The 19,962-nt window shown below is 41.9% G+C and overlaps 1 protein-coding gene across 1 annotated transcript in view; it reads right to left on the reverse strand.

The window, feature by feature from the left end:
* Positions 1-19,962, reverse strand: part of LOC309393730 (PH and SEC7 domain-containing protein 1-like) — a gene marked incomplete at its 5' end in the record, with an annotated part of 73,769 nt that overhangs the window by 39,700 nt on the left and 14,107 nt on the right. The window contains 3 exons of the mRNA XM_081956225.1: positions 12,742-12,831; positions 15,212-15,270; positions 18,048-18,160. Of these exons, the coding sequence (XP_081812351.1) occupies positions 12,742-12,831; positions 15,212-15,270; positions 18,048-18,160 (262 nt within the window). The remainder of the gene's footprint in view (positions 1-12,741; positions 12,832-15,211; positions 15,271-18,047; positions 18,161-19,962) is intronic.

The raw sequence follows: 19,962 nt of genomic DNA on the forward strand, positions 1-19,962 counted from the left end.
CCAGGGAAGTGATCATACAAATGTTTTTTTAAAATAAAATATCAGCTGTGTAATCCAATTTGTATGGCCTCTCACTGTCACAAAAAGTGATTTTGCATAGCTTATAGTGCTTAATTAAAAAAAACCCTAATATATACAAATTTTAAAAAGCCCAGCAAGAGAGAATACCTCAAAATCTGCACAAATTCCACTCCTTAATATTTTAAATTGACAATAAACTCTAACACACTATTAATGTTAATAATACCATTAGATTACCTAATCCTAAATTTCCATCTAGTAGTCTAACTTATTTTGAGATACACTCCCAAAATTGATTAAATATTGTTAATACTTGGCATTATTAGTAAACCTACACATTTTGAACATTGAAGTTATGTTGGAACAATGAGCAACTCGTAAAATAGTAAATAATAATATTTAGTTAAGGTAAAGGTTCCCCACCCAAATATGTGCTAGTTGTTCCAGAATCTAAGGGGTGCTGCTCATCTCTGTTTCAAAGCCGAAGAGCCAGAGCTATCCAAAGATGTTGTCATGGTCATGTGGATGGCATGACTAAATGCCGAAGGCACATGGAACGCTGTTACCTTCCCACCAAAGGTGGTCCCTATTTTTCTACTTGCATTTTTTATGTGCTTTCAAACTGCTAGGTTGGCAGAAGCTGGGACAAGTAATCGGAGCTCACCCTGTTATGCAACAATAGGGATTTGAACCGCCGAACTGTTGACCTTTCGATCGACAAGCTGAGCATCTTAGTAACTGAGTCACCACATCCCTTAGTATTTAGTAATTTTTATTTTATTTTTTAGTAATTTAGTATTTATTTAGCAGGGGTATAACAAATACAAGGCTTACATAAATGTTATTTGTATTTAAATGAATTAGTGGGGAAATGATAAAGGATTGTATAAAAGGCAATAGTATTGTTGAAGTTGGAAGATTAGAATTACACAAACCTATTTGTATTATTATTGTTAACGTTGTTTCAAAAAAGACTTGACCCGGTTAATACATTGTCCACAAAATATGTATGGTGAGAAAAGAAAACTGCAAATAAAACATGTTTTAAAAAAGAGAATACCTCAAATGATAGCCACTGCTTTCTTTCTAGAATCACCCCACCCCACCCCACCCCCAGCTTCCTAGTCTAGCCTTGGGATCTATCCAGTGGTGGGATTCAAATAATTTAACAACCAGTTCTCTGCCATAATGGTTTCTTCCAACAACAAGTTCACCAAACTGCTCAGAACTTAACAACCGGTTCTCCCAAATTGGTGTAAACTGGCTGAATCCCACCACTGGATCTATCTATTAATGAAGTCTGGCCTGCTTAACTTACCCTATTTTTTGGAGTATAAGACGCACCTTTTTTCCTCAAAAGAGAGGATGAAAATCTGGGTGCGTCTTATACATCGAATACAGCAGAAATGAGCAAAAAACGGGCTGTTTTTTGCCCCCACAACCTCCAGCAGCACTCTATAAGCCCCCCTAAGGCTATGCATGCAATTTTTTTGATTAAAAAAATGGGCCCGTTTTCATGAAAAACTGGCAGTTTTTTGCTCGTTTTTGGGCCCCACCAGGAGCACTCTGCAAGCCTCTCCAAGGCTATTCATGCCTTTTATTTGAAAAAAGACAAGACTGTTTTCATGAAAAACGGGCCATTTTGGGGAGGTTTGCAGAGTGCAAAACCTTTTTTTCCCCTTTTGGAAAGCTCTTTAGTTAGAGTGATTGATGAGAATTACATTGATCAAGTGCTGTGCCAGCAGAAACAAGTCTTAGGCGTTGCAGGTTGTCAGCGATTTCCTTCTCCAGCACATGGATAAATACACCTAGAAACATCTACCTACCTACTCACTCTCTCTCCCTACCTACCTACTGTATTTCTCTCTCTCTCTCTCTATCCCTCTATCTACCTACCTACTCTCTCTCCCTACCTACCTACTGTATTTCTCTCTCTCTCTCTCTCCCTCTCTCCCTCTATCTACCTACCTACTCTCTCTCTCCCTACCTACCTACTGTATTTCTCTCTCTCTCTCTCTCTCCCTCCCTCTATCTACCTACCTACTCTCTCTCTCTCTCCCTACCTACCTACTGTATTTCTCTCCCCCCCTCTACCTACCTTCCTACCTACTCTCTCTCTCTCTCCCTACCTACCTACTGTATTTCTCTCTCCCTCCCTCTCTATCTATCTACCTACCTATTTTTTTTTAAATTTGCCTCTTCAAAACCTTGGTGCGTCTTATACTCTGAAAAATACGGTATTTGATAAGCTTATAGATGTGGCCATCTATTTATGTGTGCTGAATAAACGGAACTCAAGAATGTGTTACCTGACTCAGTGGTTTCTTCCCCAAACCCTCATAATTTTAACCTTAGACTGTCTATTGTCGATCTCACCCCTTTCCTAAAAGATCTGTAAGGGGGTGTGCACAAGCGCACCAACGTGCCTACTGTTCCTGTCCTAATGTTCCCTTTTATTTGTATCCATTTCATGTATGTATAATCTTGTATGTACTTATATCTATTATCTTATACACACTTGACAAAACAAACAAATAACAATAAATAACAATACTCCTTGGCATGAAGCTTGATGTGAGCTGTACAGAGCTCTATCTGGCTGCTGGACCCATACAACACTATGACTATCATTAAGGGTTGTACCTTATGATTCTTAATGAATGTATTTTTTTTCTTTTTATGTACACTGGGAGCAATATGCACCGAAGGCAAATTCCTTGTGTGTCCAAATACACTTGGCCAATGAAGAATTCTATCCTATCCTATCCTATTCCACATATTCAATTATATTCTATTTCATCCTATTCCATTCCACATATTCTATTCTATCCCTATTCCATTCCACGTATTCTATTATATTCTATTTCATCCTATTCCATTCCACATATTCTGTTCTATCCCTATTCCATTCCACATATTCTATTCTATTCCACATATTCTATTCTATCCTATCCTATTCTATTCCACATATTCCATTCCATTCTATCCTACCCTACCCTATTCTATCCTATTCCATTCCACATATCCTATCCTACATGAAGAGTTGCCCACCCTCTCTTAGACCACCGACCACGATAGAGGAATGAGCCTTGACACAACCACCCGTCATTCTGTGCACACACACATAGGCCCGCGATTCATTCATGCGCAGATTGGGGCCGTGTGCATCCCATGCACCAAAAAGCCCGCTTTTAAATACACAACCAGGTTTCTTTCGCGTCTTCTTGAACCTTGCGGGCTTGTCCATTGGGGAGCATCTCCTTTTTGTGTGGAGGGGGGGGGGACACCCCTCACGCCCGCCCAAAGCGCAGCCGAGCCCATCTCGTCAGGGCGTTGCTTGGAGAGCAAAGCCTTCCAATTGCCAAGCGAGGTGAAGAACATTCGCCTCAGAATAATTTGGGGGGTGGGGGTGGGGGTGGGAACCCAGCCAGGAGCGGCCTACCTACCGCGCGACTTTCGTCCCCCTTCAAGCCCACCTTTTTCTCCGCAGGAGGAGAAGGCATAGCGTCAGAGCCTCGCCCTGACGTCTTCCTTACCGGTTTTTTCTTCCTGCGGCTCTGCAAGCGGTTGACCACCAGGTCCGTGTAGAGGACGGGCTTGAGGGTCCGCGAGCGTTGCGGCCAGCCGTAGCAGAAGGTCTCCACGCCGCGGCAGTTGCGCCCATAGCGCACCGAGCACATGGAGCGCGGCCGGAGACGCCCGGCGCTGCCGCTGCTGTTGATGCTGTTCACACCGATCATGGCTTTGGCCGAGGCGGCGCTGGCCAACCAACCAACCGGCCGGCTGGCTGGCTGGCTGCCTGTTGCGAAAAACGCGCCTCCCCGCAACCGCCGTCCGGAATAGGCGTCGAGCTCGTGTGGGGTCCCCCCTCAGGCGCAGCTCTCCCGTTTGGCGTTATGGGAAGAAAGGAAAAAGGGAAAAAAACACACACGCGCGCAGATGCCCGCGCGAGCTTCTGGAGGGCTGACAACGCACCAGCCTCTCTCTCTCTCTCTCTCTCTCTCCGCTTTTCCTCCTCCTCCTCCTCGCAACAGCGGCTCTCAAAGGGTGGGGGGAGCGGCTGGGAAGCCGTTTCTACGCGAGAAGCGCGCTCTGGCGTTTCGCTGTGGAACGCAGAAAGGGCGGGGCGGCGGGGGGGGGAGCGCCGGAGCGGTGGCGGGGGCTGGGGGCTGAGGGAAAAAGAAGGGCGGCGGGAGTGGCGGGAGATGATGCATGTGCTACACACGGAGAGAGATTCGGACCGTGAAGGATTTGGGGGGCGGGGGAATGAGATGTGCTACACACGCAGACCAGGGCGAGTAGGGATTTGAGGGAGGGGGGTATTCATGGGCTACACACAGAGATCCGGACGGCGAAGGATCTGGGGGCAGGGGGCTGAGATTCATGTGGTACACAGACCTGGACGGTAAAGGATTGGGGGGGGGGGGGTGAGATGCATGTACTACATAGAGAGAGAGACCCGAATGGCGAAGGACTGGTGGGGGGGGGACTAACTACCTGGCGAGGGAAGGTCCCCAACTTCGACTTGCACCTTTCAAATGTTAGTTTCGGAATACTTGAATTGCCAGATAATTGTTCCCAACCTTAAGTGCGACGGGTTCGTATTTGGTTCCCACGCCCTGATAGCTCCTCGGTTTTTTTTTTTTTTAATAAATGGTTAAAATGTATCTCGGCGTTTATGTATAAAAAACAAAGCATGAAGCAGGGTGGGAGAAAATACAACCTTCACAAACGACAGGATGGGGCAATGGGGTGTGCCTTCCATAAATGTAGTATTAACCGCCCCCGCCCCTCCGGTTTTAAAAATATGGAGTGTAGAATGGAGGAGGGTGGGGGGAAGAAGCGGTCGTTAATTAACTTGTATCTATGGCAACCTCTTTTTGCTTTCAGGAAAGTGGGAGGTATGCTCGTGGGTGGGGAAATCACTTTTTTTTTTTTTTTGCCTTTCACAAAATGGCTGAAATTAGGTTTATTGGAACTTGGATAAAGGGCTAGATGATGATGATTTGGAATACAATGGAAGTTTACTTTAATTCTGAATGGGGATGTAGGTAAGCCTGCCCTTCTGGGAGGCCATTTATTTTGTCACTGGATGTCCCAAGGGTGCTTTTTTTAAAAGAAGCAACTGGGTTTTCTTGTTTTTTCTTTGAAGACATTTCTCTTCTCATCCAAGAAGCTTCTTCAGCTCTGACTGGATGGTGAGGTATGGAGGGATTTGTACTCCTTCCAGAGAAGGTGGTTAAGGTCACCTGAAGGTTTCTCTGTATTATCAGGGTCATCTGAGTGGTGCAAATGGGTGTGGAGCCTTCTTGGAACTGTTGGAAGGACTGTTGTAGATTGGAGATGATGTCATATCCCCCCATCACTGTTGAGAGAAGAATGTTCAATTTTGACATAAATGGCCTCTTTAACCCCTCTTTCAAACCAGCAAATCCTCTCTGTCCAAAATATGGACTTTGCTGTCTCCAAAAGAGTGCCTTGTGTCTTTTAAATGCAGATGGACTGCTGAATTTAGTCCTGATGTGTTTGTTCTCCTATGTTGTGCCATCCGTTTATGAAATGGTTGTTTTGTTCCCCCGAAGTACAGATCTGCACATGGCTTGCTGCATTGTACTGCATATACCACGTTGCTCAGTGTCTGTCTGGGTGTTACGTATGTTATGTTGGCTGAAGATCCTCCTGAGCTTTTCCGATACGACTGCAACATACGGAATGACAGCGTTGCTTCGTTTATTGTTCCCGTCACTGTCTATCACAGAGGAGCTCCTGTAGGGTTGGTTGGTGGTTTTTTTTTTTTTTTTTTTTTGAGATTTGATGAAGGCTTACTTGGGATAGCCACACATTCTGAGGGCTTCCTTGATGTCTTCATGTTCTTTTTCTTTCCATCTTTGCTGGTAGGCAGGCCTTCTGATGAATCCCATTTGGTGCTCCAGTGGGAGGTGGGAATCAAAATTTAAATATTGATTTGTGTAGGTGGGTTTTCTGTAAACTTCAGTGTTAAGGCTTCTATCTTCCTTAATGTGTACTGCACAGTCCAGGAAGGCTAGACTATTTTCCTTAACATCTTCCCATGTGAATTTAATATATCTGTCCGCTTATTGTGAGATACAATATAATAAGTTGTAAATTTCCATAATGTAGACTAACATATCGTTTATGAATGACACATTATACAATTTATATAAGGTTTATTCTTTGTTCAAATTACCTAGTATAGCCACACTATTACATATCCTACATAGAAATGAAGGGGCTGAGTGCTTAGCAACAAGGCCTTAACTAATTTTAAAACTTTTTGAACAGATTATAGGCAGACTGTTAACATGTGACTAATCTGGGCCTATCAATTGGGCCTGGGAAGGATGGACAAGTGGCCGGTGATAGGAATATATGAAATATGCTGAGATCTGTAACCAGTGTGGTTTCTCTTGCTTGTTTGCTTGGAAATTCACCAGCCTTTGCAAACACAATAAAATTGTTTTGTATTCCAATAACCTTGGAGTTGATTTTTTACTCCTCACATCATTGAACAGTGAGATATTTTGCTTGGTTTTGGATTTTAATTTGAGACTTGAATCCAATTTACCGTGACTTGTATTGTTTGTTAGGAGAACACTATGATAATCACTCAACACCAGTTAAAACAAATCATGGATTAATCAAATGCATGAAGCCAATGTGAGTAAAGTCATTCTGATAATGTGGAATGGATCAGACTAATTTAGGAATTATATATGCAATTGGTTTCCAAACACTGGTAACCTCTTAACTGCTAAAACACTACTAAAGTCCTTGATGCAGAACCATTTGTTCAGAAGCCTTTCAAAGTTACAACACCATTTAAAAAAAGGGACATGACCAGTTTCCACACTTACGAATGTTGCATCATCCCAATAGTCATGTGATAAAAATTCAGATGCTTGACAACTGGCATGTATTTATCCTTCCTTTGGTCATGTGACTGTTTGTAACTTTCCCAGCTGCTTACCAACAAGCAAATCAATAGCAGAAGCCAAATATGCTTAATGACCACATTATTATAATTATGGGCTCGTGGCATAGTCAGACAGGTGCTCAGACTGGATTTGGCATTTTTGTCTACCTATCGAGTCCTTTCCAAGGACCATAGGCAGATGTGGATGTTTCATGGTATTAATAGATATTCTCACTCACAGGATGCAAGCTGTTCTGAGTAAAGCTGCCTTTTGCAACTGACTGATGGTGAATTTGTCAATGATGATGGTGTTTAAATGGAGCTCCAATTGTTTTGGGATTGCTCCCCAGGCACCTACTAATTTTAGTACTACTTTGCTTTTGCCACAGTCATTCTATTTCTATTTGCAGGGCTTTGTGTTTTATTATCTTCTCCAGTTTCTTCTATTCTTCTGTCTCCAGGTATTGACACATCTATTAGCCAGACTTTTTTGCCTTTTGTATCATCTGTCTTGTAGGCCAGTTTGGTCTCTCCAGTAATCAGTAAATTTTCCTGGAATACTAGGTTCCAGGCATCTTCTTCACTGTCCTTCAGATATTTTTCCACTGCATGTTTTTTCTTCTCCAACCAGAGGTGGGTTCCTACCGGTTCAGACCGGTTTGGCCAAATAGGTAGTAATTCGGCCAGACACATGGCCCTACCAGTTCTATCCTGGGCACCACCATCTTTATTTTCTGTTCGACACATGTGCAGAACAATCTTCATTGAAAAATGTTATTCCCCCCCCCTTTTTTTTAAATAGTGTGTGCATGCCGGTCCCAGAGATGGGCCATTTTTTGCAAAAACAGGCATTTTTGCCTTCCCCCAGCCTCCAGAAGCACTCTGCAGGCTTCAGCAGGGTTGGGGGAAGGCAAAAATGGGCTCGTTTTTGCAAAAAAACTGGCTGTTTTCTGCCCATTTTTTTCAAAAACAGAGGTATTTCTGCCTTTCCCCAACCCTTCTAATGCCTGCAGAGTGTTCCTGGGGGCCAGGGAGCACAATTTTTTTTTCTTAACTTTAAATTTTGAAACCCACCCCTATCTCCAACCATCTGATGTACTTGCAATGTTCCATACCTACCTATTTTCCTGGCTATGTAGAGTTCATCAATATCACTGCAAGGATGAAGGGCACGATTCATTGTCATTATTTTTCTGGTCTTCCTGTCCGTGGCTTTTAGTTTTGCTTGAGTTCAGTCCACCATTCCAGCTGTGTACCTAATGACTGGAATTGCCCAGGTGTTGGTTGCCTTAATGGTATTTCCTCCATTGAGTTTGGACTTTAAGATCATCTTCATTCTCTTGATGTATTTACCTCTAACCTTTTTCTTGACTTCATTGTACTTGATGTTGTCAGCCAGAAGGATACCCAGGTCTCTGTAGTTATCATCTTCATCCAGACTCTTGATATTGTTTCCATAGGAAATCTTCATTCCTTCAGTTTTCACTATTTTTTCCTGTTTGATGGTGTGATGCATTTGTCCAGTCCAAACTCCATTTTAATATTTTGGCTGTATATATGAATAGTGTTGAGCAGCAATTCCATTTCAGGTATTTTTCCAAATAGCTGCAAATTGTCCATGTAAAGGAGGTGGGATAGTCTGGCATTTTTTTTTAAAAAAATTGATAGGTATGGCCCAAATTATTTAGTAAATCAGTGCAATGATAAATAGTTGTAGTGAATGTGAATCTCCTTGAAATAGTGCTCTCTTGTTATTAACCTCTCCCAGTCTCTCACCATTGACCTGCCAACCATGTCTTCCATTGTGCCATCGATCTTTGCACATAGCTTCTGAAGTTCCCACTGACCTCTGATATTTCTAGGCACTTGATTATCCAGTCACATGGCAGAGAGTCAAATGCCTTTTTGTAATCAATCCATGTGACATTCAGGTTGGTCTTCCTTCTCTTAGTTTTCCAAAATCATCCTGTCACTTAGTAGTTGATCTTTTCTTCCTGTGCTGTTGGGGCAGCTTCCTTTCTGCTCAGGTGGAAACACCTTGTTTTCAATGAGATGCTGTTGGGTTGCATCAGCTATCACACTAGTTAGCAATTTCAAAGTTGTTGGTAAGCAAGGTAATTGGCCTGTGCTGTCCCTTTTGCTGGATCTTTCATTACCAGGTATATTTTGTTAGCCACTCTTCAGTTTCACCTCTTTGCAGTATATGTTAAACTGTTTGGCAACAAGGGGGTGTAGACCAGTCAGGTGTTTCAAGGAAAAAAACATGCAGTTTATCTTCACTTGGTGCTGACCAATTCTTGATCTTTGTCATTTTTGCTGTTATTACCAGTTCTTTCATTTCAGCTTCTTTTTTATTCCTTTCTACCTTCTTTAACCATGCTGCATCCTTGTTGTATTTCTATGGATTTCCCATGGGTGCATTTTTTTTTCTTCAAGAGGCAACTAGACTTTTTGGGGTTTTTTGAAGACATTTCACTTCTCATGCAAGAAGCTTCTTCAACTCTGACTGAATAGTGGGGAATGGAAGGATTTATACTAAATGGCATTTTCAATTTGAATGTAATGCCTCGTGATTGGAATCCAAAAGTCGGAGAAATAAGGGATCCTGAAACTTAGTGTGTTAAGGTGAATCTGAGGAATAATAGAATATATAAAGGACGTTGCAAAAAATAAAAAAAATAGGAAAACACAATTTGAAAGATGAATAGATCTAAGTAGTTTTCAGTGCCAGCTATTAGGAAAGCTTGTTTGCTAGGCACAGAAAGGATAATGTATTATTTCCTTGGGTAATAGAAAGAACACATGATAATGCAGACTTTCAGGATAAAGCAAGAAAAAAACAAGGAAAGCTATCTCAATGAACTAATAGAAGAACATAGCAAAGAAAGGAAAAATGATATACTTGATTTTATAATTACTCAAGTAAAATTAACAACATAGATAATAAATAATGAGAAAGAAAGATGGAAAGGCTCTACTAAATCGTTTAAAAAAAGGATTACAGAATGTAAGAAACCTTCCCCCAAAAAAGATACTATTCAATAACTCCACCAGAAAGAGAGAGAGAGAAATGGGAGGCTATAGAGCAGCTGTCACAGAGGAAAGTTTAATTATGCACAATTATTTAAAGCTTCAGAAGAAAATATTAACTGCTGCATGTTCACAAAAACAGTGATTAGAAAAGATCTGTATATATGCCATGCCAAGAAAGGAAATGTGAAAATTACTAAGCTATTGGACTAATTCTTCACACAAGCATAGTTTTGCTTAATGATCTCACAAAAAAATTGAGCCATGCATCAGGAAACAAATGAACAAGCAGGTTATAAGAAAGTCAGATGAATACAAGATCAAACAAGTAACATAAATCATGAACTATAAGAAGATTACCATTTTTTTCACTGACTACAGCAAAAACAGAATGTGGAATGTATTAAGATTAAGGTATTTTCCACAATATTGGATTATTCTGAGAAATATTTACAGTGATGCATGTTGGTCATCGTATCTGTTTAATTTAGAAAACAAATGTTCAAAACAAATGATAACTGGAATCACAACTGGAGCACAAAATGGTAACAAATTATGCAGGTAACACCAGTTTATTACTTGAAAGAAAACTTAAAAGAGTTTATTATGAAAATAAGCACAGCAAATGAAATGTTTGCTTTAATATAAAATATTAAGGAAACCAAGGTCTACCTACTTAGTAAAGTTATAGAAGATCATTACTTTTGGTGATCTAAAATAAAGATGGACAGAACTTGGCAGAAATAAAAATATTAATTATTAGGGAGGAAGGCAATTATAAATCTTATCAATGAGATGTTTATAAAGGATAAGGCTATTTCTATGACAACTAAAGTCAATGATGAATATTAAAATAATGGTTTCTCCATACTGCATCGATACTTTTCAAACTACAGATTTCAAATCAAAACCATGATATGATCATGATTAGACCAAATCAAAAGTTGGCTTCTCATTGATGAATAACAAGCAGAAACTTATATATTTAGGATGCATGATGTAAGCAAGTGAAAATCCTTTTTGGTAAGATAAGGGAAATAAATGGAGATTCAAAGTAGATAATACAAATGCATAGAATCACAGATATTACTGCATTGTACTTGAAAAAACTGCAGGTTATTACAATATTAAAAACGGGTCAAGAAGGCATATCCTTGCCCCAGCAGTCAGTAAGGTTGGAATCCAACTTCATACAATCTAACTCACTTGGATTTTATTACATATGGATATTTATAAATTCTTCAGACTCAAAATGAAAATGGGTAGTTTATAAATTTTTAAATTAAAAAACAGCAAGACCAATTAAAAATGGAGTTACAATCCTTCATTAATCAATATAAGATACTGATTTAATCCCAAATCACGACAATGTTCTAACCTGGATTTTAAATGTGAATAGTCTCTTAAAAATATAAGTGCTGATAGGTATTTGGTTAAATGCAGTAGTGGGATTCAAATAATTTAACAACAGGATCTCTGCCCTAATGATTTCTTCCAACAACCAGTTCACCAAACTGCTCAGAAAGTTAACAACTAGTTCTCCCAAAGTGGTGCGAACTGGCTGAATCCCACCCTTGACAGCCCTCCATAAAATAATGCTAATCTTTTTGGGAAAAACTCATCAACTTGTTCAGGTAAACTACTGCACAAAGCTTGCTCTGTTTAAATTTCATTGGCCTTTCCAGAGACATGGATATATTTTCAAACAAAACTTTAACAAGGAAACAGATCTTTTTGCTTTGTTATTAAAAAAAAAACCTTTAGCATTTAACAAAAAAGCAATAAATACACAAAAATACCTTTGAGTTTTTAAAACTGCCCTGAAATTTAGAACATTTTATCTCCAACAAGCTTCAAGGGGAATAAAGTGGTGCCATTAAGATACAGAATGGTGAATCTGCCTTGCCCTACTTCTTTGGATGAAGGCAGTTTTTCCTCCGAAACATGAGGTACCAAAGCAGCTTTCCCAGGGATGGTATACACTTACCTTCTCTACCGGTTCACAAATGTGAGTGTGCGCAGATCCGCGAATGCACTTTTGGCGGAAAAATGGCCTAAATGGGACGCCATAGAGCCAGGGGCTTGTCAGCTAGCCACCTGCGATTTCCGCTACCAGTTTGGCTGATCCGAACCAGTAGAATACCACCTCTGAGCTTTCAAAATATATCAGATTTTAATATATACACAATCTACCTGTACAAATATTCTATGGAATCACATTGTATCTGCCCCACACCCAGATGCACCCCAAATTTCTTATCCCCAGTAAAATACATATGTACAGAATATAGCAATAGCACTTAGACTTCTATACTGCTTTACAGCCCTCTCTAAGCTGTTTACAAAGTCAGCCTATTGCTCCCAACAATTTGGGTCCCCACCAATGCGAATTGCCAAATTGCAGGCAGCCGGCAGCAGCAGAAGTAGCCTGCAGTACTGTACTCTAACCACTATGCCACCATGGCTCATATATGTAAATACATAAAATGTCTCAATGCACATGCACACACCACACACACCATACTCACACATGGTAGGCTCTTTGCTAAAATGAAACTGGGAGCTGCCATAAACAGTATAGTGACAGATATGGTTGCTCTTGAAAAAGTTGTAGCCCAAGATGGACTGGAATAAAAACAACAACACACAACTCTCCTGGACTTGCCAGATTTTAGGAACTAGCTTAGTAAAATTGACAAGCAACATTTTCCTTTATATTGCCCTGTTTTTCCAGGAAGACCTTTAGTTGTATTTACCTTGAGTAGTTCTCTGGGGAAATCACTGCCTTGATTGAGACCTTCCAGATTCCCAATGAAATCCGAGCAGGACATTCGCTTCCCAATATTCTATAAGGAGGAAGCAAGGAAAGAGGGAAAAGTGACTAGATCATAAGTTTTGCAAGACTATTTCAATTAAGTATTCTGGAAAAATTAGGTCACAAAATACAGGTAGTGGATGGTGGATGTGGCTTTTTTTTTTTAGAAAAACAAATATAAGGACAGAACATTATCAGTGATAATTAATGATAGATTAGTAGCTCCTTTCTCTAACAAGTCACTCGAGATCACAGCCCCCAGAAGCTTCCAGTCTCTACACGAAAAGTGTTCACAGGCTAATGGGAGTCTTTGAGGCAGTGTGATTTCACTGCCTCAAAGTGTCCTTTTGCTGTGAGAACACTTTTTGCGCAGAGCTGGAAGCTTCTGGGTGCCTTGATCTCACGAGATTTCAGGCATCGATCTGTTTTTGCAGAGAACGGGTGCCCGAAGTCCTGTGAAATCACGACATCCAGAAGCTTCCAGTCTCTGCGTGAAAAGTGTGTGTATGCTGATGGAAGGCTTGAAGCAATGCAATTTTGCTTCCTCAAAGCCTCCAGTCGGCATGCAATGCTTTTCTGCACCAAAACTGGAAACATTTGGGGGAGACTTACCAAGGCACTCCAAAAGTGGCAGGCAGCCTCGATGTATGATGGCCCGGGGCGTGGCACGAAGGCAACACAGCCAGAGAACCAGTATGAGTCCCTTTATTAACACCAACTGTGCCCACAATGTCACATTCAACTGGCCTGGAGAAAAGCTCTTCCACAAACCTGTAACAGCCTTTGGCTGAAAATACTCCAGTCCAAATGTTGTAAGCAGAAAACTTCCAATTATAAATCCAACAAGGCAAGATAAGGTAATTAATCTGGCAGGGCAAGCAAGATAAGGAGTTCCAGAAGTGAAGTAGCATGGCAGTAAATCAAATCGGTAGAGAGGATGCCAGGAACTCAGATAAGCAGTTAAACTCAGTGTTTGTTCCCCACAACCACCTCTCCCATTTTCCTCTCCTTTAAACTCCATCCCCAGGTGTGACTTGTGAAGGGAATCAGGGCCCTTTCCTCCCTTGCAACCCACGTTGCTTTCTTCTGCATTCTTCCCTACGCGCCCTAGGATGAGGAAAGGGTGGACCTTGGTCTTCATCTGAACTCCTTCTCCCTTGTTCTACCTGTCCCCTACTCCGCCAAGCCTCACTTTCCCCAGTTTCTTCCACAGCCAATAGATCCACTCTCCTACTCTCTGTCAACTGTTCATCTTCCCCCTTGTATTCAGACTCCGATGGGGGCATGACACGGTGAGTCAGAGAAGCCAAGCATGGTGCGCTCATCCCTGTCTCCCTCTCCTCCCACTGCTCCACTTTTGGAGCACTGGAACAGGCAAAGAAACTGCAGCAGAGTGGAAGGAGAGCTAAATCTCCATGCTAAATCTCAACTAGGAAACTGAGTCTCTCCACAGACCCATTGCACATGGATAGCTGGCTGGGGTGGGGAGTCTAGGCAGGGCAATTGTTTCAGTACCTCTTCGGTCATTTGTAAGGGTGAATGACTGCCATGGTGCTGCAACATTTGTAACCTCAGGACCAGTGGTGAAATTCAATTTTGTTTACTACTGGTTCTGTGAGCGTGGCTTGGTGGGCATGTCAGGGGAAGGATACGGCAAAATCCTCATTCACTCCCCACTCATGGGGGAAGGATATTGCAACTACTCAAAATTTCCGCTACCAGCTCTCCAGAACCTGGCAGAACTTGCTGAATTTCACTCCTGCTCAGGACTGTGTTGTAAGTACTTGGGGGGGGGGTGTTATGTTGCAACTTCGAATGGTCGCTAAGTGAAGCATCGTAACTCGAGGATTACCTGTAAAGCAAGTCCTCCTCCATGTGAATATTCTGACTGCAGGAGAAGCCAAAGGGAGTTGGCAACCTGAAGGGCTTAAAGTGGTCTTCAGGAGACTCCTTACCCATCCAGCCCTGCGATTCTGTGTCTCCATGGTCATTTATCTTTTGGCTCCTGGAGCAGAGGTGGGTTTCTATCCTAGTCCAGTTCGGCCAAATAGGTAGTAATTCCGGCAGACACGTGACCATACCGGTTTTATGATCGGCGGCACCATCTTGATTTTCTGTTCTGCACATGCGCAGAACAATCTTCATTTTAAAAATGTAATTTTTATTCGTTCGTGCGCATGCGCAGATCATTTTAAATGAAAATGTGCATGAGCACGGAGAGTGCGTCTGGCATGTGTGTAAGCGAAGTGAGCAAAAGTTTTTACTACTGAACCGGTAGTAATGGCGGCCGGAACCAACCCCTGTCCTGGAGAGAAGAGATCCATCCAGCAGCCATTTTTCTTTTTTTCTTTTTCACTACCCTCATCTCAAATGCACCAGGTTTGATGACTTAAAAGGCATAAGACACTTACGTATCCATGTAGGTCTGTATTTAAAAGCATCAAGGCACACGCCAGAGTATGGGCTCCATCTGTGGCACAAACACCAAAGAAAAATAATCAGTTTGGGGACTTCTTATTGTACTTATTAATTAAGTTCTAACGTGTGATCCTGACTAGAGGGGAAAAATCTTTCTTATAAAGGTTTTTTTCCCCCTTTCATATACATTCACAAATATACATTCTTGTAAATATTATTAATGTTTATCTATTAACTATTGACATTTATCTTCTTACAAATATAGAAAACACAGTTGGGGTCACTTTCGTGTCACCCCACACCTCCATCTTATTTTGCAACAACCCTACAGAGTGGGTGCCATCAGTGGCACAAGCACCAAAGAGAAATAATCAGTTTGGGCACTTCTTATTGTACTTATTGTTAATTAACTTCTAACGTGTGATCCTCACTGGAGAAAAAATAATCTTATTTACTTTTTTATTATTAATTTTAAAGAAAACACATCTTCATGCATATATAGAAAAATGGAAGTAAAACTGCTAAACCCTTGTTGCACCTATTGCAAAATAATTCACTGTTACAATGAATATTTGGAAGAGAAGATATATATGCAGTAGTGGCCAAACTTGTGGAAACCTTTTGGGAAAAGTGTATTTTTGAGGCTTGATGGCTAATAACACCATTTTTTTTCGAGTAGGACCATAAAATTATATATCAATGGAAAGATAATTTAATCAAGAATGTAATGCAACAAAGTTTGTTCAATTATCTGTATTCTATAAAAAGTGATAGCCAAATATAGCCAGCAATAAAACCTAGTTAACAGAACAATCATTCAATCTTGGTTTCACATTATAACAGCTGCAGAACTAAAAGACTTGGTTCACTCCATGGGAAGATGTTGCAAGGCCATAATTCATGCTAAACGTTACTCAACTAAGTATTAACTGACATGGTGATAATTTTTGTATATCTCATTTTCCTATGTGTTTCATTTTTCTTCTTTATAACTGCTATTCTAATAGCAAATCCTTCATAAAAGCTATTGCATTACATTCTTGATTAAATTATCTATCCACTGATATATACATTTATGGTACTACTCCCCCAAAAGTGGTGTTATTAGCCATCAAACCTCAAAAATACTGCACATTTTTCCCAAAAAGTTTTCACAGTTTTGCCACTACTGTATATATTTCATAAAAACAATTCCTAAGAAATGATTTCTAGATTCTTTGAAGGGAAATTTTCATTAGTATTAATACTGAGCTAGACATTGCCTTTCTAAATTTTCTCACCAAAATGTGCATGGCTAGTTTCAGTTTTAAAGCACTCCGGTTCTGGAATGATGGGACCACCAGATATAAGATTCCTTGTTGTGGTGCTTGTTGCCATCACTTATATTCTGCTTGTAAATTACCACTTTTGCAGACATTTAAAGGCATTATAAACGTCCAGTGTTCTTTTCTGAAGGAAGCGGATATAATGAAGCAAGATGTTTTTAGCTTCATATGCACAGAGCAAACAAAGGTTAAATAATTTTTAGAATCCAGCCTCTTCCTCATGTATCTCCCTGAAATCAGAAGGAACCGCCTTGATAAAGGTAGAGGTAAAGCTTTCCCTCGCACATATGTGCTAGTCATTGCTGACTCTAGGGGACGGTGCTCATCTGTTTTAAAGCTGAAGAGCCAGCACTGTCTGAAGATGTCTCTGTGGTTATGTGGCTGACATGACTAAACACTGAAGGTGCACGGAACACTGTTACCTTCCCACCAAAGATGGTTCTTATTTTTCTACTTACATTTTTACATGCTTTCGAACTGGTAAGTTGGCAGAAGCTGGGACAAGTAACAGGAGTTCACTCCATTATACAGCACTAGGGATTTGAACCACTGAACTGCTGACTTTTCTGATCCACAAACTCAGCATCTTAGCCACTGAGCCACCACATCCCCTTATAGCCTTGGTACATGGTGCTAACTGTAGGCAAAAGCAAGACCCTCTATCTGCCAGTGTTTTGTTGATGAGCTTCCAGTCTTCTACTTATTTATTTATTTTCTATAACTGTCTAATTGACTCTCAGTGGCTAGCGTCCGGTTATAAACAAACAGCAACCAGAATGGAATGGAATAGAATGGAATAAAATAGAATAGAAGCTGGAAGGGACCTTGGAGGTCTTCTAGTCCAACCCCCTGCTTATGCAGGAAACACTACACCACTTCAGACAAATGGTTATCCAATCTCTTCTTAAAAACTTCCAGTGTTGGAGTATTTACAACTTCTAGAGGCAAGTTGTTCCACTGATTAATTGTTCCAATTAATTGTCAGGAAAACCACCAGTAGGAATTACAACACATGGTTGAGGCAGCTTGTGCGTTTATTCCAATAACTCTGCTAAAATAGATTCACTTAACTTCCTGGCTCAGTCATCAAAGAAAAAAAAACAGATTTTAGCATGTTATAAAAAGCTGCTAGCATTGGGGTCATCCAGGTCTCTGTTCTACCAGGCAAATCATCTTACTATGCTTGTGCATTCCTGGCAATGCTTTATTCCACCTCAGCCAAGGTGCTGGGACTGAGTGACAGTGCTCCAGTGCAGGGGTCTCCAACCTTGGCGACTTTAAGACTTGTGGACTTCAACTCCCAGAATTCCTCAGCCAGCTTTGCTAGCTGAGGAACTCTGGGAGTTGAAGTCCACAAGTCTTAAAGTCGCCAAGGTTGGAGACCCCTGCTCTAGTGAAAGCCGCAGGACAGTGTCTGCCTAAGTAGAAGACGTTTACACAACGAGAACTAATAAGTTGAAAGGCCTTATCTACTTCTTTATGTTTTTAATTCATTTTATGTCACCTTCAGAAGGGATGGTTTTGGGATTGCACTCGTAATATCGTTGTGAAAAGTGAGCTAGGATCCGCTCTCGTTCTTGAGTTTCTCCCATCAGGGCCAGCTCCTTCAGAAAAGACCTGAAGAGAAAAGGAAGACAAGTGCAGAGGTGTCAAACTCAATTTCCTTGAGGGCTGCAGCAGTGTTGTGTTTGACCTCAGGGGGGCTATGGCCAGGATGGTCATGGCCAGCTTGATGTCACTCGTGTTGGGGCGCCTGTGGTGGTTCAAGAAATCTTCCAGAGAAAATGGCCTCCCAAGCTCCGTTTTCTGCTGTGACAGCCTCCTGCAATCCTCTGCCAGCAGAAACGACCCTTCGGAGTTCCATTTTCGTGGGCAGAGGCATTGCAGGCCAACCCTTCACTGTTTCCAGGGCAGCTCCACAGGCCAGATTTAAGTACCCCGCGGGCCAGATCCAACTCGGGCCTTGAGTTTGACACCCATGCTCAAATGTAATAGCCACTGCTCTAGGATGTCCTGCTTTTACTCTGGAACAGTGAAGCTTTCCCATCTTAGTCCCGTCAACATCATAGCAACAGCTCCTTGCCAAAGGTTACAATTCCAAAACACTCTCGCACAAGTCACCAACAAGCTGTGCCATCGCACCATGCCAGAAATGTAGCAGGGGATAGCTGAAGCAGAGACACAGAGGACTAGAATCAGGATATTCATAGTAAAATCTGATTTTGGAATAATAGAATAATTGTTCCTGAACGCTTCCCAACCCTGCTGGTTGTAATAAGACTCTTGTGATATTGAGAAATTATTTTTGTTTTGTTCCTTTTATTTTTTCCCCCAACCCAATGGAAAGAAATTATGTAAAAGTAGACTATCAGGAGAATTACACTCTTAAAACAGAATCAAATTTAGTGTGGTAAGGAGAAGCTGGCAAGGAAAGATTTAGTGTGAAAATTGGCCAGATCCAGCCAGGAGCTATGGATTAAAAAAAACATCACCACCAAATAAACAGGAAATAAATCTTCTGTCAATTTATGGGAAAAGTAGCCAACAAGTTGCTGCTATTCTACTTGAAGTACCTTGCTCCCTCCTGAATCATGGGATTCAGCACTAAAGAGAAAGAGTCCCAGGAGTTTATCCTACCTGTTGTTGTTTTTTGTAAAGGGTATTGGCTCCAGTAGTGGGATTCAAACAATTAAACAACCAGTTCTCTGCCCTACTAGGCCCAAAATGGGGCATGGGGGGGTGCGATGTGGGACACCCCCCATGGCCCATTTTTACTCCCAGGAGGCTGCAGGGAGGCCTACTAGGCCCAAAATGGGGCGTGGGGGACAGCTGTCCCTCCTCCCAACCTGTTTTTGTTCCCAGGGGGGTGCAGGAGGCCAAATGCTGCCTATCACATTCCTGGCTGGGTGGGCATGGACATGGTGGGCATGGCCAGGAGGTGTGATAGGCAGCACTTGGCCTCCTGCACCCCCCTGGGAACAAAAACTGGTTGGGAGAGGGGGACTGCTGGCCCCCCACCCCATTTTGGGCCTAGTAGGCCTCCCTGCAGCCTCCTGGGAGTAAAAATGGGCCATGGGGGGGTGTCCCACATTGCACCCCCCCTATGCCCCATTTTTGGGCCTAGTAGGGCCCAGTAGGCCCCCTTGCAGCCTCCTGGGAGTAAAAATGGGCCATGGGGGGGTCCCACATCACACACCCCTGTGCCCCATTTTGGGCCTCGTAGGTCTCCCTGCAGCCTCATGCAAGAAAAAACAGGCCACGGGGGTACCACAATGCACCCCCTGGCCCTGTTTGGGCCCTAGTAGGCCTCCCTGCAGTCTCCTGTGAGAAAAAACAGGCTGTGGGGAGACTCCTGGGAGGGGCCTTGCCAGAAGGGGCAGGGCCAGCCAGTAATTTAACAACCGGTTTGCCCAAACTGG

The sequence above is a fragment of the Natrix helvetica genome (assembly GCF_964273705.1).
Source record: "Natrix helvetica genome assembly, chromosome: 5".
In the NCBI taxonomy this organism is placed as follows: domain Eukaryota; kingdom Metazoa; phylum Chordata; class Lepidosauria; order Squamata; family Natricidae; genus Natrix; species Natrix helvetica.